Source organism: Rana temporaria, chromosome 1 (genome assembly GCF_905171775.1).
Source record: "Rana temporaria chromosome 1, aRanTem1.1, whole genome shotgun sequence".
Classification (NCBI taxonomy): Eukaryota; Metazoa; Chordata; class Amphibia; order Anura; family Ranidae; genus Rana; species Rana temporaria.
This window is the reverse complement of record NC_053489.1, coordinates 26,416,704-26,438,287: the sequence shown is the minus strand read 5'-3', so window position 1 is coordinate 26,438,287 and position 21,584 is coordinate 26,416,704. Positions and strand designations below refer to the sequence as shown.

Below are 21,584 nucleotides of genomic sequence, written 5' to 3'. Positions count from 1 at the left end.
GTTCTAGGCGTAAATCAGCGTACACGCCCCTAGCGGCCAGCGTAAATAGACAGCTAAGATATGCCGGCGCCGGCGGTCGTATCTTAGCAACATTTAGGCGTATCTCAGTTTGAGCATACGCTTAATGTTGCGCGGATTTGGGAGTTACGACGGCGTATCTACTGATACGCCGTCGTAACTGTACCTGAATCCGGCTACTTGTGTCTAATCACTGGCCAGGACAAGTAATGTCCGTGAGTAGCGTGGCAATGCGGCAGCCTATTTTTTGGGGGCGTGATCAGTGCTTCTGGGTAGAGCACGCACCGGCCACCCTGACTGTACTGTGATTCATTAAAGCACAAGCTGATTTATGGGAAGAGGGGGGCGGGGGGTGTCCCGAAATGGCAGTTTGGAAATGTGGTCACCCTAGGTCAGAACCATCTCCCCTCAGTAGTGGCCTCATTGAGCTCCTCAAGTGAATTGCCTTGGCCCCCCAAAAGATGGTTCAATGCTGCAGAGATGGGCAAATCAGCCAAAGCTCTTGGATGTTGATTGAATGATTGAATGAATGACTTGTGTATACATCCGAGAGAGGAGACTCTTCTGATAGGGTGCCTCAGGTTTCCTCCCCAGTCCAAGAGCTTGTGAGGAAGGACGGAATTTGACAATTCCAGAGAAGAATTCCAAGAACTACATACAATCTGGTCTGAAAAAAGTCTCACGCCGATAGAATGTTGCGTTAGAACGACTGGAGAGCAATGCCGCATACACACCATCGGACATTCCGACAACAAAACCGTGGATTTTTTCCCCCTGACACACGTTGGCTCAAACTTGTCTTGCATACACACGGTCGCACAAATGTTGTCGGAAATTGCGAACGTCAAAAAACACGTCACGTACAGCGCGTACGACGGCACAATAAAACGGAAGTTCCATACCAAGTGCGCCACCCTATGGGCTCCTTTTGCTAATCTTGTTTTAGTAGAAGTTTGGTGACAATTTGAGGTTTCAACCTCGTGCTTTTCAGTCCGTTACAGCGTGACGATTGTGCTATCTCCATTACAAAGTTTTACCAGACCGAGCGTTTCCGCCTCATACTTGATTCAGAGCATGCATGGAATTTTGTGCGTCGGATATGTCTACACACGATCGGAATTTACTAGAACGGATTTTGTTGTCGGAAAGGACTGCCGTCATAGCATCCATGGAGGCCGCAGGAACAGGGGCACTAAGGGTTAAATCCGGCATGTCTGGGGGAGAAGCCTCCGGTTCGGACGCTATGCTGACCCACTCCAATGCCACCCCTGTACTGCAAGGCAAGACCCACAGGCCACCCTCCCGGCCGCAACAGAGAGCAGGGGACCCCCCCAGAGGACTCACCACCCGACCAGGCTGTAGTGCTGCTGAGAAAGCTAGAACGCTGCCCGTGCTGTGCCGTCCCTGAGGGAATGTGCTGTAGCCGTTCGCGCCGTTATTCTGGTCACTAGAGGCCAAAACCCCCTCCAAAATGGCCGCCGACATGGAAAAAAAACCAGCATGCGGCTACAAGAAAATGGTTGCCGATTGGCAATAAAGGCGGCCGTCACCGGCAAAATGGCAGCCGAACACGTTTTAAAAACACACATAGTGACAAAAACCCAGTAAAAACGGCAAAACATACAGGACCCCTGCAGGGCCCCCCCCCCCCCCCACACACACGGCACCATGAAAAAAACACACAGCACCCCAACAGCAGCCGCAGCCCCCAGCCACAGGACGGAGCCCCCCACCTCACGGCCGACCACCTAGAATGTGGGGAAGGAGGGAGAGGAAAGAAGGGCAGACCCCCGATCGACCTCCCCAGGAATGCACCAGCCGAACCAGCATGCCAAGGCAAGGAGATACTACTTACCGTCCTGCAACCACCGGCTGGAGGCATCCCAGACAGAACCAACGTCCGCGCAGTTACGGCATGGCTGTCGGCCCGGCACATTGTGACACAGCCATAGAGACCGGTCATATGTGTGCCCTGGAGCGTATAGCTCACCGGCCACCCCTGGAGCAATGGGGCATGTCGTGGACAGCCCAGCGCGTAGCTAAAGGCTGGCACACGCTCGATGGCCGAACATGGGGGGATTACAAGAATCGAGGATCCAGCCTGTCACCCAGTCGGCAGTTGATTGTAGATCCCAGGATCCAAAAATGCAGGAGAAAAGAAAAGCGAGAAAAATCGCAAAAAAATCTCCAGAGCACATGGGCCCAGAAGAGCCATGTCATCTCCTGTCACTAGGCAGAAAAAACCTGGGGCTGCATGAGGCAGAGAGGGATGTACCCGGGGGACCCGCCCCCTGTGAGGTACTGTACTATAAGTGTTTTAACACTTAAAGTGCTGTTTTCTGCCTAGTCAATCTCCTAAAAGGAAGGATAATACCCTATGGTCAATTGCTGCTGTGTCCGTCCATGAACGGAAGAGAAATAAGTATTTGGTCTCCTCTACAAACAAGCAAGATTTCTGGCTCTCACAGACCTGTATCTTCTTCTTTAAGAGGCTCCTCTGTCCTCCACTCATTACCTGTATTAATGGCACCTGTTTGAACTCGTTATTAGTATAAAAGACACCTGTCCACAACCTCAAACAGTCACACTCCAAACTCCACTATGGTGAAGACCAAAGAGCTGTCCAAGGACCAGAAACAAAATTGAAGACCTGCACAACGCTGGGAAGACTGAATCTGCAATAGGCAAGCACAGTGGCGTCACTAGGGTTGGTGTCACCCGGTGCGAAAAAAATGGTGTCACCCCCACCAACTATAGCCCCCCTTAGTACAGACCCCCCTCCCGCAGTATAGATTCCCGTCCCTCAGTACAGACCCCCCTCCATCAATAATGACCCCCTCCCCCAGTATAAACCTCCGCCCTCAGTACAGACACCCCCCCCCCAGTGCAGGCCCCCTCAGTTACAGACACCCTCCAGTACAGACCCCCTCAATACAGCCACCCCCCCCTCAATACCGTACAGACACCCCTTTGGTGCAAACCCCCCCTAGTGCAGACCCCAGTAGTACAGACAGCCCCCCCCCCAGCATTAGACGCCTCCCTTACAGACCTCAGACAGAGCAGCAAATACACACAGCGGTGTGTCCTTTGAGCGCGGGCTCCTCCTCCTCTGTGGATGTAAACAGAGGAGGGGGGGCAGCGGCGGCTTCCTTCCCGCTCCGCTGAGGGACAGAGCTGCGGCACGAGCCACAAAGGGCAGCGGGTTGGCCGGTGTTAGTGTGGTGCCGCTACCCACGGGTGTCACCCCTCTGGTGGGTGTCACCCGGGTGCAGGCCGCCCCCCCCCACACCTGGCGAGCAACGCCGCTGGGCAAGCAGCTTGGTGTGAAGAAATCAACTGTGGGAGCAATAATTAGAAAAATGGAAGACATACAAGACCACTGATAATCTCCCTCGATCTGGGGCTCCACGCAAGATCTCACCCCGTGGGGTTAAAATGATCACAAGAACGGTGAGCAAAAATCCCAGAACCACACAGGGGGAACCTAGTGAATGACCTGCAGAGAGCTGGTACCAACGTAACAAAAGGCTACCATCAGTAACACACTACGCCGCCAGGGACTCAGATCCTGCAGTGCCAGACTAGTCCCCCTGCTTAAGCCAGTACATGTCCGGGCCCATCTGAGGTTTGCTAGAGAGCATTTGGATGATCCAGAAGAGGATTGGGAGAATGTCATATGGTGAGATGAAACCAAAGTAGAACTGTTTGGTAGAAACACAACTGGTCATGTTTGGAGGAGAGACAATGCAGAGTTGCAACCAAAGAACACCATACCTACTGTGAAGCATGGGGGTGGCAACATCATGCTTTGGGGCTGTTTCTCTACAAAGGGAACAGGATAACTGATCCGTGTACATAAAAGAATGAATGGGGCCATGTATCGTGAGATTTTGAGTGCAAACATCCTCCCATCAGCAAGGGCATTGAAAATGAAACGTGACTGGGTCTTTCTGCAGGACAATGATCCCAAACACACCGCCCGGGCAACGAAGGAGTGGCTTCGTAAGAAGCATTTCAAGGTCCTGGAGTGGCCTAGCCAGTCTCCAGATCTCAACCCCATAGAAAACCTTTGGAGGGAGTTGAAAGTCCATGTTGCCCAGCGACAGCCCCAAAACATCACTGCTCTAGAGGAGATAGGCATGGAGGAGATCTGGGCCAACATACCAGCAACAGTGTGTGACAACCTTGTGAAGACTTATAGAAAAAGTTTGACCTCTGTCATTGCCAACAAAGGATATATAACAAAGTATTGAGATGAACTTTTGATATTCACCAAATACTTAATTTTCCACTATAATTTGCAAATAAATTCTTTCCAAATCAGACAATGTGATTGGATTTGTTTCCACATTTTGTCTCTCATAGTTGAGGTATACCTACGATGACAATTACAGGCCTCTCTCATCTATTTAAGTGGGAGAACTTGCACAATTGGTGGGGACTAAATACTTTTTTGCCCCACTGTACTATTCTGAACCAGCCTCTGCATAATACACAGTGCAACAAACATACAGGCGTTGCTAGGGGGGTGCGGTCCCTGCCCTGTACCACCCCAGCCTGCTCTGTGCCCCCCCAGCCTGCCCTGTACCACCCCAGCCAGCCCCGTGCCACCCCGGCCTGCCCTGTGCCACCACAGCCTGCCCTGTACCACCCCAAACTTTCCCATGCCACCCCAACTTGCCCTGTGCCACCCTAACTGGCCCTGTACCTCCCCAATCTGCCCTATGCCACCATAACTTGCCCTATACCACCCCAACCTGCCCAATGCCACCCTAACTTGCCCTGTGCCACCCTAACTTGCCCTGTACCACCCCAACCTGCCCTATGCCACCATAACTTGCCCTATACCACCATAACTTGCCCTATACCACCCCAACCTGCCCAATGCCACCCTAACTTGCCCTGTACCACCCCAACCTTTCCCATGCCATCCCAACTTGCCCTATGCCACCCTAACTTGCACTATACCACCCCAACCTGCCCTGTACCACCCTAACTTGCCCTATACCACCCCAACCTGCCCTATGCAACCCTAACTTGCCCTATACCACCCCAAACTACCCTATATCACCCCAACATGCCCTATACCACCTTAACCTGTCCTATACCACCCCACTACACCAACCTGCCACTATACCACTCTATACTACCCTAACCTGCCACTATACTGCCCTATACTATCATTTACAGGGGCTGGTTTGGGGTGCGCCCCGTGCCCGTGCGCTGCCTGCTTGGTGCTGGGCAGCCTAGACAGAGGGGGGGGGGGGGGTGACACCATGTTTTACCGCACCGGGTGACACCAACCCTAGTGACGCCACTGGGTACATCCCGGTATTATTCTTATGCTTCCTTTGAGGTTCTCAGAAGGGCCGATGTGCCGCACCCAATTGTCTGGCAAAAGGTTTGGGTCCCAACCAGAGACAATTCTGCTGGATCAGAGTGCACTTCATTTTATAATGCTAGATCAAAAGATAAAACTTAAAAAGCACTTTCTGATTTCACCATAGTTGCGTTGTGTTTACTGGATCACATTATCAGTTCACTGATTAATATAAATTTCCTCTTTAATCTACTAGACAAAAAAAAAAATGACTTGTAGACATTTATTACAACAGTGGGCAGCATGGTCTTCTACAGCAAGCAAGAAGAACTCAGTACACCGAAATTGGTGCCGTGAAAGATTCGGATTGGCCGCTATGAAATTCCTGTACAGAAAACTTTATCAACATTCTCACAGGAATGACGATTATTAAAAAAAAAAAGTTCATTTTAAAATGTTTTATATATTTGTTACAAAATATTTCACACACTCGTCCTCAGTCTTTCCTACAGTTTCACTTTAAATGGTATAAAAATATTTTTCCAATGATTTCCAACGAAGCTTTTCTCAGTTGTCGCTCCTCTGCGCTTGTTGTGGACGATGCAAAAAGGATAACGTGGTCCTCAGTTGTGGAAAACGATCGATCGATCGATCAGATGTTCCATTTCTCTGTCCGTGACTCTACACGCAGCACCAAGCCTTTACCCAGAATCTCAAAATCCTCCAGAATGGCCTCCACATTGGGGACCAGTAATGAGCTTTTGCTGTCGATCATCCGCCCGTTAATATTGGTGGTCTGCCAGAGATAAAAAAATATAAATAAGCATCAATGAAAACCCTGGCCATATACTGTACGAAAAAAATAAAATAAATCAAAAACCTCCATACATAGGCCCAGATTCTCAAAGGGCTTACGACGGCGCAGCGCCATGTACGCCGTCGTAAGTCCTAATCTGGGCCGTCGTATCTATGCGACTGATTCTTAGGCCCCGTACACACGACCAAACATGTATGCTGAAACTGGTCCGCGGGCCAGTTTCAGCATACATGTTCGGTCGTGTGTAGGCGCGAGCGGGCCGAATTCCAGCAAACATTTGCCCGCCGGGCCTTTTCCCAGCGGGCAAATATTCGTGGACGTGTTTTAAAACCGTCCGCTGGAATCCTGCCCGCTCGGACATGTACGGTCGTCAGTACAGACCATGTCCAGGCGCCCGCCGTCCCTCGCATGCGTGGAAGCCTTTAAATGGCAGGCCCGCCCACGTCTCCGCGTCATCGCCGCGGCAACGACGCGGACACGCCCCGCGTATTGTTTACGCGCGGACTTCTGTACGATGGTTAGTACAACCATCGTACAGAAGCCCTCTGCAGGCATGTACGGTGAAAACGGTCCAACGGACCGGTTTCACCGTACATGTTTGTTCGTGAGTACCCGGCCTTAGAATCAGTTACGCATCGATATCCATTAGATCCGACAGGCGCAAGTCTCTTACGCCGTCGGATCTTAACTGCAATTTTTTTTTTTGCCCGCTAGGTGGCGCTTCCGTCGATTTCCCCATCGAGTATGCAAATTAGCTAGATACGCAAATTCCTGAACGTACGCGCGGCCGACGCAGTAAAGTTACGACGTTTACGTTAGGCTTTTCCCGGCGTAAAGTTGCCCATGGGTCTATGAGGCGCAGTCAATGTAAAGTATGGCCGTCGTTCCCGCGTCGAAAAATGTTTAACATTTACGTCGTTTGCGCAAGTCGTCCGTGAATGGTGCTGGACGTAATTTACGTCCATGTCAAAACCAATGTTGTCTTTGCGACGTCATTTAGAGCAATGCACGCTGGGATTTTTTAGGGACGGCGCATGCGCAGTTCGTTCGGCGCGGGGACGCGCTTCATTTAAATGATACACGCCCCCTACCCGCCGAATTTGAATTCCACCGGGTGATTTACGTTACGCCGCCGCAACTTTACAGGCAAGTGCTTTGTGAATAAAGCACTTGCCTGAAAAACTTGCGGCGGCGTAACGTAAATCAGATACGTTACGCCCGCCCATTTTTACGCCGATCTACGAGAATCTGCCCCATGCAATCCAAATTCCTTGCTGATCTAATGGAGGTAATTGGATATTCTCAGGATCAACAATCTCTAGTGTTATTTCCCAACGATTTTATTATCCCTTTTATATACTCTATTATGCAAAGTATTGGGATGCCAGCCTTTACACCAGGGTTTGACGAATTTGCTTGGAATCTAGGAGCCAGCTAAAAAAGTTAGGAGCCAGAAAACGCGCCCCGTCCCGACGAGCTTGCGCGCAGAAGCGAACGCATACGTGAGTAGCGCCCGCATATGTAAACGATATTCAAACCACACATGTGAGGTATCGCCGCGATCGTACGAGCGAGAGCAATAATTCTAGCCCTAGACCTCCTCTGTAACTCAAAACATGCAACCTGTAGATTTTTTCAAACGTCGCCTATGGAGATTTTAAAGGGTAAAAGTTTGTCGCCATTCCACGAGCGGACGCAATTTTGAAGCGTGACATGTTGGGTATCAATTTACTCGGTGTAACATTATCTTTCACAATATAAAAAAAAAATTGGGATTACTTTATTGTTGTCTTATTTTTTTAATAAAAAAAAAAGTGTATTTTCCCCAAAAAAGTGCGCTTGTAAGACCGCTGCGCAAATACGGCGTGACAGAAAGTATTGCAACGATCACCATTTTATTCTCTAGGGTGTTAGAATAAAAAAATATATATAATGTTTGGGGGTTCTAATTAGAGGGAAGGAGATGGCAGTGAAAATAGTGAAAGATTATACATTAGAAAGCTGTTTAACTCGTAATGCCAACGGCCACCACTAGATGGCGCCAGCTCACAGAAGGAAGAGCTTGGGATTTCACAAGGCCGCAAAGCCGCGGCCTCAATTACTGGCCGCCGCGGGCGCCAGGTCACAATATATATATATATATATATATATATATATATATATATATATATATATATATATATATATATATATATATATATATATATATAAAAAAGGCAAGTGTCCCCATAATTTTGACAATATAGTATAGATAGATTTTTTTCTTATAATAAAATGTTTTCCGATTTAACCCCATATTAACCATAATCAGTCCCAATTAACTACTTGCCCCCCTTTTCTCTTAAGCCATTATTTTCTGCAGTTTTTTTTATATGGTTATTTATTTATTTTTTTCCATTTGTTTATTATTTTAGTGTCACTAAATCAAGAAATTGTGCAAAACAAATTTTTTTTTTAAAAGGCAAGCGTCCCAATACTTTTGGTAATATCGTGTATTTTGTGCATTTTAGGAATCATCCGGCTCTTTTTATAAAGGATAGTGTAGCTAAACTTGCACCTTCCCCAATACGAATGTAAACATTTAACAAGCCCACATTTTCCTCGTACCTTAAAGGACTGCGGTGCGAAGCTGGAGGGATTCCATAGAACGCCAACAACATCCCCTCCGTGTTCATCGTAGAAGAAGAGAGCGAAATCCCCGTAAGAGTCCTGAGGGGAAGGAAATTGTTTTGTTTTTTACCAAAACCCATGTAACAGAATACATTCTGGCCAAAATGTTTAAAGAGATTTTTTTTATTGGATAAGTTTTATAGGATAAAGTGAATTTTTTTTTTTTTTCAAATTGTTTGTCTTTATTTGTTTATATAATAAAAAAACAAAAACAAAAAAAAAAAAACAGGAGGTGATAGAGTAAATATTTTTTTTATATATATATATATATATATATATATATATATATATATATATATATATATCTCTGGATTCACGTAGATGGGCCTAACGTTAGGCAGGCGTATCGCATTTACGCTATGCCGCCGCAAGTTAGAGAGGCCAGTGCTGTATTCACAAAGCACTTGCGTCCTAAGTCACGGAGGCGTAGCGTAAATGTGCCGGCCTAAGCGCGCCTAATTCAAATTGTGAAGAGGTGGGCGTGTTTTATGCTAATGAACCGTGACCCGACGTGATTGACGTTTTTTACGAACGGCGTATGCGCCGTCCGTGGACATATCCCAGTGCGCATGCTCCAAATTACGCCGCAAAGACGTATTGGTTTTGATGTGAACGTAAATTACGCCCCCAGCCCCATTCACGGACGACTTACGCAAACGACGTAACATTTTTAAAATTTGACGCGGGTCCGACATCCATACTTAACATTGGCTGCGCCATCTTTTTGGTGGAATAACTTTAGGCCTAAAAACGCCTTACGTAAACAGCGCATCTTAACTGCGACGGGCAAGCGTACGTTCGTAAATAGGCGTATCTCGCTGATTTACGCATTCTAGGCGTAAATCAGCGTACACGCCCCTAGCGGCCGGCCTAAAAAGACAGTTAAGATACGACGGCGCCCGCGGTCGTATCTTAGCTAGATTTAAGTGTATCTCAATTTGAGAATACACTTAAATTTACGACGGCGCAGATTCAGAGTTACGACGGCGTATCTACTGATACGCCGGCGTACCTCTCTCTGAATCTGGCTAATAGTGTTTGGGTACAGCATTGCATGACTGCGCAATTGTCAGTTAAAGTAACACAGTGCTGTATCGCAAAAATGGCCTGGTCATGAAGGGGGGTAAAACCTTTTCGGAGCTGAACTGATCGATAATTAAAAGCATTTGAGCCGAAAACGTCAATTTTTAAAGCAGATTCTCACCCTGAGAGATTGAAGGTATAACTGAGCCGGATCATAATCCACCACGGGGAACTTCAGGGCCTTGACCTGAGCGCCCTCCTCCAGGAGACCGCGGGAAAACGACTTGGCGGCCTGATCCACCGCCTCTCGGTGCCGGGGAACATGCTTGGGGTTCAAGTGGATCAGCACATCATAGAGGTCCAGGGGAGGCCGGAAGATTACCTGTGCAAAAAGAGAAGAAATAAAATTAGTCAAATTTAAAAATGTGATATTTAGAAAGCGATTATATGGAAAAAGGAGCACGATATTAAGATTTGGGGAACGGGATTAACACGAGTTGTCAAAACAGACAACACAGCAGGAATTGCTCGTCAAAGCGAAACCTCAGCAATTATTTCATCTTTCCATCTATTAAATCTTCTGCCCTTGTTTTGGCCAGTAAATCCCTTATACAGCCCACTTCCAGGGCCGGTGCTACCACTAGGCAAACTAGGCAACCGCCTAGGGCTCCCTGCTGCCTAGGGGCGCCTGGCCACTGGTGCCCTTACTCTGTTCTCGCTGCAACAAGCAACTAAGTCTCAGCATCAGCAGCCAGCCGCTGCTCCATTCATACTTAGTGTCAGAGGTGGAGGATTGTGTCTGTGTCCCAACACACAGCTCTCCGCGTTCTTCAGCTCCGGGGACCGATCGCGGGACTGCATCGGCGATCGGGTCCCGCGGAGCTTCGGACCGGGTAGCGCGCCCGCGACCCACGGCTGGGCACTTAAAAACGTACAGGTACGTGCCTGTGCCCAGCCGTGCCATTCTGCCGACGTATATGTGCAGGAGGCGGTCCTTAAGTGGTTAAAAAAAAACGTGATCCCCGGTCGTAGGTCCCCCAGACAGCAAACTTTGCACACTTATAGACAAGCACTGGGACTACATGTGTGCCAAGTTTCGGGTTCGGGGGACCTACGGTCGGCCAGTACCACGTCCCCAAAATCCTGGAGATCAGGCGCAAAAAGGTGACTCGAGTATAAGCGAAGGGGGGCATTTTCAGCGCCAAAAATTTTTGCTGAAAAACTCGCCTTAGACTGGCGTATATATACTGTATATAATGTTTGGGGGTTCTGAGTAATTTTCTAGCAAACCAATTATGATTTTTACATGAAGGAGAGAAGTGCCAGAATAGGCCCGGTATCCCCCTGAGGAGCGTTGCCACGGCCGCAGGCGGCGGTAGCCTACGGGCGCAGTCCAGGGACACACGCCCCATTTGGGGCTGGTGGTCTTCGGGGTGTGCTTGACTAGAGGCCCGCTATGGTTTCCAGGCACTGTATTCTGTCATTGTGTATCCTGTATACTGCACTGTGAGCGTTGTTGTATTGTGTATTTTCTTTGTCGGACCGCGCGGCCTTGTACCGGTTTTACAAATTAACCACTTGCCGACCTCCTCATGTACATATACGTCAGCAGAATGGCACAGACAGGCACATGTACGTACCTGTACGTGCTCTGTTTGACGCGGGTCGGGGGCCCCCCCGGTACATGCGGCGGTCGGTAAGCCTCGGGGAGCGATCCGGGACAACGGCGCGGCTATTCGTTTATAGCCGCCCCCTCGCGATCGCTCCCCGGAGCTGAAGAACGGGGAGAGCCCTATGTAAACACGGCTTCCCCGTGCTTCACTATGGCGGCGCATCGATCGAGTGATCCCTTTTATAGGGAGACTTGATCGATGACATCAGACCTACAGCCACACCCCCCTACAGTTGTAAACACACACTAGGTGAACCTTAACTCCTACAGCGCCCCCTGTGGTTAACTCCCAAACTGCAACTGTCATTTTCACAATAAACAATGCAATTTAAATGCATTTTTTGCTGTGAAAATGACAATGGTCCCAAAAATGTGTCAAAATTGTCCGAAGTGTCCGCCATAATGTCGCAGTCACGAAAAAAATCGCTGATCGCCGCCATTAGTAGTAAAAAAAATAAAAATGCAATAAAACTATCCCCTATTTTGTAAACGCTATACATTTTGCGCAAACCAACCAATAAACGATTATTGCGATTTTTTTTTTACCAAAAATAGGTAGAAGAATACATATCGGCCTAAACTGAGGGGGGGAAAAAAATTATATATGTTTTTGGGGGATATTTATTATAGCAAAAAGTAAAAAATATTTTTCAAAATTGTCGCTCTATTTTTGTTTATTGCGCAAAAACTAAAAACCGCAGATGTGATCAAATACCACCAAAAGAAAGCTCTATTTGTGGGGAAAAAAGGACGCCAATTTTGTTTGGGAGCCATGTCGCACGACCGCGCAATTGTCTGTTAAAGCGACGCAGTCCCAAACTGTAAAAACACCTTGGGTCTTTAGGCAGCATATTGGTCCGGTCCTTAAAGCGGGGGTTCACCCTATCGACGGAAATTTTTTTTTTTTTTCTTTTACCTTAAAATCAGGCATTGTAGCGCGAGCTACAGTATGCCTGTCCCGAATTTTTTACCCCCGTACTCACCTTGTAGTCGTCCATCGAAGATACCGGGGAATGGGCGTGCCTATGGAGACGGAGGATGATTGACGGCCGGCTCTGGCGCGTCACGCTTCTCCGGAAATAGCCGAAATAGGCTTGGTCTTCACGACGCGTGCGCATAGCCTGTGCGCAGGCGCCGTGAAGAGCCGAGACCTACTCCGGCTGTCTTCGGGGAGAGTGACGTGCCAGGGCCGGCCGTCAATCATCCTCCCTCTCCATAGGCACGCCCATTCCCCGCGGGAGCCGAAATCTACGATGTCCGAGTACAAGGTGAGTACAGGGTTAAAAAAATCGGGACAGGCATACTGTAGCTCGCGCTACAATGCCTGTCTCGATGGTAAAATGTGTCGGGGGGGGTGAACTACCGCTTTAAGTGGTTAAAAAAAAAAAAGAATAGGCCTGGTATGGAAGTGGTTAAAAGAAAAACCGGGGCTGGGTGGCAAGGGGGTAAAGACTTTATTTCAGCTTTTAATGTTTTATGGTAAAAAAAAAAAAAAAGAAATCCTAATTACACATCAATATAAAAATAAAAAAACAGCTGAACTAAAATGTAAACTATTGACCCAGAAGCATTAGAGAAGCTCTCGGATGGGGCCCCGTGTGGACATCTCACTAAAAGCTTGTGCCGGGAAAGCGGTTCCTACACAGAAACCCCCAACAAAGGATTTATTTTGCTGTGAAATCATTCACAGACACAAAGATAAAACTTGTGGTTGCAAAAAAACAAACAAAAAAAAACACGTCCTTTATAAAGGAATGGCGGCAGCGATATTGAGGCGCAGAGGACCTTGCAGGCGCAATTGGCCGTGGATGGGAAAGTAAACAGGAATCGCGCTCCCCCCGCTCTGCAGAGTTTATAAAGAGAAGACAAACAGAAATTCACCCGGTTGCATAACTGGCAGTGTGCAAGATGAGACCTGACGGAAAGGACTTGTTTTTTCGCTCAGGTGTAGAAAATCTGGTCTGTATTGTGTAACGTTCTGCGCAGCGACAGGTGGGAGACTACCTCACCAACAGGGGATTCCCCAAGTGCTTATTAAGGATACACAAAGAGGAGTCCGGATGGAAGGATACCCGACCATCACACCGACATGACCTTGATGGACATCCCGTTCCAAAACCATGGACATGAAGACGGAGTTGGCCTTCCTCTGAGTCTACAATAGACTCCACTCTTCTGGGAAGGCTCTCCACAATATTTCGTAGGAGGTCTGTGGGAAATGTGTGCCCAATCAGCCAAAAGAATATTGGTGGGGTCCGGTACTGATGTTGGATGAGAAGACCTGGCTTACAGTCAAGACTTCATCCCAAAGGTGTTTAGTAGTGTTCAGGTCGGAGCTCTGTGAAGGACACTTGAGCTTCTCTACACCAGCGTTCCCCAACCTTTCTTCACTCACGACTCCCTTTAAAAGTATGAAAAATCTCAAGGCTAACCAATTGGAAAACAATGTCCCACCTTTACATCAGGAGCCCCTTTCATATTAAAAAAACCTTCATCACCTCTGGGTCCACAGACACCCCTCCCCCTACCTTTTTCACATCTTAGTCCTCAGCTCACCCCTCCACCTCCCTCTTCCCCTTTCACATAAGAGTGTCCAGCCCCCCTTTTAGAAGAGTCCACAGTCACCAAACCCCCCCACCACCTACACTCTCTCACATCAGAGTCCTCGGTCCCTCACCCCCTCTTCACATCAAGAGTCCCAATCATTAGCGGGGGAACACAGTGGTCAGTGACAGACGGCATTGAGAGCCACCAGACGTCTAAAGTGGAGTGCAAGGGGAAGAGGTTTGTTAACCAGTCCCGACCAAGAGCCATCAGGCTGGTGAACAGAGTGGTCAGTGACAAATGGGATTGAGAGCCACCAGCCAAGCAAAGTGGAGCTGAAGGGGAGGGAAGATGTTTGTTTTCCAGAATGTCTATTAAAGTTCCCCAGCCTGATGGCTGTTGGTCGGGACTGGTTAACAAACACCTTCCCTCCCCTAGAGCTCCACTTTGCATGGCTGGTGGCTCTCAATGCCATCTGTCATTGACCACTCTTCCCCAGAATGTCTATTAAAGTAGCCCCAGCCTAATGGCTGTTGGTCAGGACTGGTTAAACACCTTCCCTCCCCTTGAGCTCCACTTTGCATGGCTGGTGGCTCTCAATGCCATCTGTCACTGACCACTGTTGCCCAGAATGTCCATTACATTTCCCCAGCCTTATGGCTGGTGGTCGGGACTGATTAACAGAGTGGTCAGTGACAGATGGGATTGAGAGCCACCAGCCATGCAAAATATAGCTCAATGGGGCGGGGGGGGAGGTGATGTTTGTTAACCAGTCCCAACCAACAGCCATCAGACTGGGGAACTTTAATGACCACTCTGTTCCCCGGAATGTTTGATGACAGATGGGATTGAGAGCCACCGGCCATGCAAAGTGGCGCTCAAGGGGAGGGAAGATGTTTAATAGACATTCTGGGGAACAAACATCTTCCCTCCACTTAAAGAGGAGTTCCACCCAAATTTGGAACTTCCTCTTAACCCACTCCTCTCCCCCTTACATGCCACATTTGGCATGTAATTTTTTGGGGGGGAGTGGGGGATTCAGGAAGAGTGGGACTTCCTGTCCCACTTCCTCCTTCCTGTAGGCGACTAAGCTTAATCGCCTACAGGAAGGGGCTGCTGTAGGCGATCGCCTAGGACACGTCACAGGTCCTAGGCGATCTCCTGGCCAATTACACGGCGCAGCGCCGGGCCGCGCGCATTCGCAGTGCCGCTCGCGCATGCGCAGTGAGTGCCCGGCCGTGAAGCCGAAAGCTGTCACGGCCGGGTGCCCACACTGAGAATGAAGACGCCGGCCGGGGAGGGGGGGAGAGGAGCGGAGCCCCGGCCGGCGCGTCGCTGGAGCAGGTAAGTGTCTGTTTATTAAAAGCCAGCAGCTACACTTTTTGTTGCTGCTGACTTTTAATAAACATACAAATGGCTGGAACTCCCCTTTAAGCTCCACTTTGCATGGCTGGTGGCTCTCAATCCCAACTGTCACTGACCACTCTTCCCCAGAATGTCTATTAAAGTTCCCCAGCCTGATGGCTGTTGGTCGGGACTGGTTAACAAACATCTTCCCTCCCCTTGAGCTCCACTTTGCATGGCTGGTGGCTCTTAATCTCATCTGTCACTGACCACTTTGTTCCCCAGAATGTCTATTAAAGTTCCCCAGCCTGATGACTGTTGGTCGGGACTGGTTACCAGAGTGGTCAGTGACAGATGGGATTGAGAGCCACCAGCCATGCAAAATGAAGCTCAAGGGGAGGGACAATGTTTGTTAACCAGTCCCGACCAACAGCCATCAGGCTGGGGAACTTTAACAGACATTCTGGGGAACAGTGGTGACAGATGGGATTGAGAGCCACCAGCCATGCAAAAGGGAGCTCCTGGGGGTAGCTGGGTGGGGGAGATGTTCGTTAACCAGTCCAGAGTCCGACCAACAGCCATCAGGCTGGGGAACTTTAATAGACATTCTGGGGAACAGTGGTGACAGATGGGATTGAGAGCCACCAGCCATGCAAAAGGGAGCTCGAAGGTGGGTGGGTGTGTGGGGGGCTGAGATGTTCGTTAACCAGCCACCAGCCATGCAAAAGGGAGCTCCTGGGGGTGGGTGGGTGGTGGAGATGTTCGTTAACCAGTCCAGAGTCCGACCAACAGCCATCAGGCTGGGGAACTTTAATAGACATTCTGGGGAACAGTGGCGACAGATGGGATTGAGAGCCACCAGCCATGCAAAAGGGAGCTCGTGGGTGAGTGGGGGGGCCGAGATGTTCGTTAACCAGCCACCAGCCATGCAAAAGGGAGCTCCTGGGGGTGGGTGGGGGGGGGGGAGATGTTCGTTAACCAGTCCTGAGTCCGACCAACAGCCATCAGGCTGGGGAACTTTAATAGACATTCTGGGGAACAGAGTGGTCAGTGACCGATGGGTCTGAGAGCCACCAGCCATGCAAAATGGAGCTCACGGGGAAGGAGGATGTTTGTTAACCAGTCTCCAGTAACAGCCATCAGGCCGGAGAACTTTAATAAACATTCTGCAGAACACAGTGGTCAGTGACAGTCAGGGTTGAGAGCCACCAGCCATGCAAAGTAGAGCTCAAGGAGAGGAAGTTTATTACCCAGTCCCCAGTGACCGGCATCAGGCTGGGGAACATAAATTAACATTCTGCAGGTAGGAATGGGTTAAATGAGTCACTACCAATAAATGATTAGTGCGCTTACAACAACTCAGACCACAAGTCTATTCATGCCAGCGTGCCCAGTGCCAGCAAATGCCATGTTTGCAACCTAATCTGGTGGAAAGCAATGGAGCAGCATTGAGTACAAGAGTAAGGCACACCGTGTTCAGTCTACTCCTCGTTTGTACAGGGGATTGGGCGAGTCAGATGTAATGCCCTTCCATTGGTTCTGCTTCAATGGAGATGTGAGAACAAACAAATTAATATTTATTGGATTTTAAAGAGCTGGCGGCAAGTGAACAATGATCTAAGGCAGTGGTCTCCAAACTGCAGGCTCTTTGCTTGCTTTTACCTGGCCCTTGGGGCAGTATTTCATTCGCCGACACCAACAAATGGACATAGTTCCTCCCTATGACACAGATGGGGCACAATTCCTCCCAATGACACCAACAGTGGGGCACAATTCCTCCCAATGACACCAAAGATGGGGCACAATTCCCCCCAATGACACCAACAATGGGGCACAATTCCTCCCAATGACAAACAGTGGGGCACAATTCCTCCCAATGAGGCCAACGATGGGGCACAATTCCTCCCAATGAGGCCAACGGTGGGGCACAATTCCTCCCAATGAGGCCAACGGTGGGGCACAATTCCTCCCAATGAGGCCAACGGTGGGGCACAATTCCTCCCAATGAGGCCAACGGTGGGGCACAATTCCTCCCAATGAGGCCAACGGTGGGGCACAATTGCTCCCAATGAGGCCAACGGTGGGGCACAATTCCTCCCAATGAGGCCAACGGTGGGGCACAATTCCTCCCAATGAGGCCAACGGTGGGGCACAATTCCTCCCAATGACACCAACAGTGGGGCACAATTCCTCCCAATGACACCAAAGATGGGGCACAATTCTTCCCAATGACACCAACAATGGGGCACAATTCCTCCCAATGACACCAACAGTGGGGCACAATTCCTCCCAATGAGGCCAACGATGGGGCACAATTCCTCCCAATGAGGCCAACGGTGGGGCACAATTCCTCCCAATGAGGCCAACGGTGGGGCACAATTCCTCCCAATGAGGCCAACGGTGGGGCACAATTCCTCCCAATGAGGCCAACGATGGGGCACAATTCCTCCCAATGAGGCCAACGGTGGGGCACAATTCCTCCCAATGAGGCCAACGATGGGGCACAATTCCTCCCAATGAGGCCAACGGTGGGGCACAATTACTCCCAATGACACCAACAGTGGGGCACAATTCCTCCCAATGACACCAAAGATGGGGCACAATTCTTCCCAATGACACCAACAATGGGGCACAATTCCTCCCAATGACACCAACAGTGGGGCACAATTCCTCCCAATGAGGCCAACGATGGGGCACAATTCCTCCCAATGAGGCCAACGGTGGGGCACAATTCCTCCCAATGAGGCCAACGGTGGGGCACAATTCCTCCCAATGAGGCCAACGGTGGGGCACAATTCCTCCCAATGAGGCCAACGATGGGGCACAATTCCTCCCAATGAGGCCAACGGTGGGGCACAATTCCTCCCAATGAGGCCAACGATGGGGCACAATTCCTCCCAATGAGGCCAACGGTGGGGCACAATTACTCCCAATGAGGCCAACAGTGGGGCACAATTCCTCCCGATGAGGCCAACGGTGGGGAACAATTCTTCCCAATGACAGCAATAATGGGGCACAATTCTTCCCAATGACAGGGAACAATTCTTCCCAATGACAGCAATGATGGAGCACAATTCCTCCCAATGACACCAAGGATGGGGCACAATTCCTACCGATGACATCAACAATGGGGTACAATTCCTCCCAATGACACCAAGGATGAGGCATTGTTTACTCCAACTGATGCTGGGACATTTTCTACTCCCGATGGCCACAGTCCGAACCTTCCAAAGCCTGAAGGACGGCAAACTGGCCCTTTGTATAGAACGTTTGGAGGCCCTAAGGGCTTAACCATTGAGAAGTTAAACTAGGCAAGTGCCCCTCCATAAAAGGCTGGTACACATGGGCTGAATATGGGCCGGTTCAACAGAAAGGAGGGTTAAAACTGGTGGTAAGGAGGCGACATGTCTGAAAATCGATCCACCACAGATCACTTTTTATGGAGGCGGCTAAGGCTGCAGCACCTCTGAATGAGCCCTTACCCACTATTTTTGGACTTGAGTCAGGCTTTAAAGAGACTGTAAAGGCTTATTTTTTTCCCTATAAAAATAACAAACATGTTATACTTACCTCCTCTGTGCAGTGGAATTGCACAGAGCAGCTTGGATCCTTCTCTTCTCGGGTCCCTCTTCGGTGCTCCTGGCCCCTCCCTCCTTTTGAGTGCCCCCACAGTCAGTAGTTTGCTATGGGGGCACGGAGCCGAGTCACAGCTCCCTGTGTCCATTCAGACACGGAGCCCCCTCTCTTCTCTTATTGGCTAGCGGACTTTGATTGACAGCAGGGGGAGCCAATGGCATCACTAATGTGTCTCAGCCAAATCGGGAAGGAGAATCTCGTATAGGGCGAGACATGCGTGGACATCGCTGGACTGAGCGGGACCTCGGGCAAGTGTTAGGGGGGGCTGCTGCACACAGATGGCTTTTTATCCTAATACCTTGCCTTTTTTCACCTCAATGCATCCTGTTGTCTGTGTCAACGGACGCAGCAGCAAAACATGGGAGTGCACCCTCATTGGGTGCCCCGAGGGAGAGCGCTTCTCCAACGGGGCACTCGAGAGGAGGGGGAGCCAGGAGCCCCCAGAAGAGGAGGATTGGGGCCACTCTGTGCAAAACAAATTGCACAAAGGAAGCAAGTATGACATTTTTTTTTTTAAACGGAACCTTTGTTATCCTTCAAGATAAAAAACCTTCTGACTTTACAACCACTTTAAATCTTCTTTAAAACCCAATTTCAGGCAAAAAGAAGGTTTTCCCATGCAATGGGGCTGTGTGCCCTCTGCACGGGTCACCTGCGTGTTCTTCTCATCTAGGGCACAGGTGTCAAACACAAGGCCCGCGGGCCGAACCTGACCCTCCAGGCCATTTCATGTGGCCCTCGCACCTCTCCTGCAGCTTCAGGAGAGCTCCAGCCCAACTCTGGTCCTCCTCCAAACCCTTACTTTCTGCTTTCAAGCAATGCATCCAGTGTCTTCCCAGCAGCAGCATAAGGTAAGGGGGGTGCACTGTGATGTAAGGGAGAGTGGGGGACTCAACTTCTGATGGTGGGGTGGCTCTTGACATCTAATGTAAAGGGGAGGGGATGCTCTGGACATCTAATCTTACAGATACAACCGGCCCTTTTGAGGGCAATCATAATGCTGTTGAGGCCCACAAAATTGAGTTTGATACCCTTGGTCTAGGGCAGGGATATGCAATTAGCGGACCTCCAGATGTTCCAAAACTACAAGTCCCATCATGCCTCTGGGTATCATGCTTGTGACTGTCAGAGTCTTGTTACGCCTCATGGGACTTGTAGTTCTGCAACAGCTGGGGGTCCGCTAATTGCATATCCCTGCCCCAGACCAAGGGTATCAAACTCCATTTCATTGTGGGCCTCGTCAGCATTACGATTGCCCTCAAAAGGGCCGGTTGTATCTGTAAGATTAGATGTCCAGAGCATCCCCTCTCCTTACATTAGATGTGAAGAGCCACCCCACCATCAGAGGTTGAGTCCCCCACGCTCCCTTACATCACAGTGCACCCCCCTTACCTTATGCTGCTGCTGGGAAGAAGCTGGAGGATTGGAGAGAGCTTATATGCACTCGATCCTCCGCTCCACCTGCGAAGGGTGCTCCATCCGCCTCCCACACGATCCAGAGGTGGACTGTTCCCGACGTCCTCACGTCCAGAGCAGGTCTATGAGCGTTGTGATGATGCCGAGAAGAGGTCACCGCTGGAGGGCAGGAGCCACAGGAACCGGTCTTGTGATTAAAGATATAGATATATATAGATATATATAAATATATATATATACATATACACACACACACACACACAGGGCCAGATTCAGAAAGAGATACGACGGCGTATCTCCTGATACGCCGTCGTATCTCTGAGAGCGCTCGGTCGTATCTATGCGCCTGATTCATAGAATCAGTTACGCATAGATTCCCCTAAGATTCGACAGGTGTAAGTGTCTTACACCGTCGTATCTCAGGCTGCATTTTCTGGCTGGCCGCTAGGTGGCTCTTCCGTTTGTTTACGCGAGGAATATGCAAATTACTATTTACGTCGATTCAGAAACGAACGACCGCCCGGCGCTTTTTTTTTTACGTCGTTTGCGTTCGGCTTTTTCCGGCGTAAAGTTACCCCTGCTATATGAGGGGTATGTGCGGCGTATCCTATGTTAAGTATGGCCGTCGTTCCCGCGCCAAGTTTTAAATTTTTTACGTTGTTTGCGCAAGTCGTTCGCGAATACGGCTGGATGTAATTTACGTTCACGTTGAAAGCAATGACGTTTTGCGCCGGATTTTCGAGCATGCGCACTGGGATGTTTTCACGAACGGCGCATGCGCCGTTCAAAAAAAACGTGAAAATATGCGGGGTCAAGCCAAATTTAAATAAAACACGCCCCCAACATCCCCATTTTTATTAGGCAGGCTTACGCCGGCCCACATACGTTACGCCGCCGTAACTTAGGGCGCAAGTTATTTCTGAATACGGAACTTGCGCCCAAAGTTACAGCGGCGTAACGTATCTAGGATACGTTACGCCGGCCGGACAGATACGCTCAGGTATCTGAATCCGGCCCACACTGTATACACACCACACGAGACTGCTAAACAGCGAGGGGGTGGGATACATGGGGACTGGTCTTGTGCAGGGAGCATTGGCGGATTAGGCAAGTACCGTATTTAT

The 21,584-nt window shown here is 49.5% G+C and overlaps 1 protein-coding gene across 1 annotated transcript in view; it reads right to left on the bottom strand.

The window, feature by feature from the left end:
* Positions 1-5,564: 5,564 nt before the first annotated feature.
* Positions 5,565-21,584, bottom strand: part of NOL6 (nucleolar protein 6) — a 98,946-nt gene continuing 82,926 nt past the window's right edge. The window contains exons 24-26 of the mRNA XM_040336050.1: positions 10,030-10,230; positions 8,763-8,864; positions 5,565-6,134 (exon numbers count right to left, since the gene is read on the bottom strand). Of these exons, the coding sequence (XP_040191984.1) occupies positions 5,991-6,134; positions 8,763-8,864; positions 10,030-10,230 (447 nt within the window). The 3' untranslated portion in view covers positions 5,565-5,990. The remainder of the gene's footprint in view (positions 6,135-8,762; positions 8,865-10,029; positions 10,231-21,584) is intronic.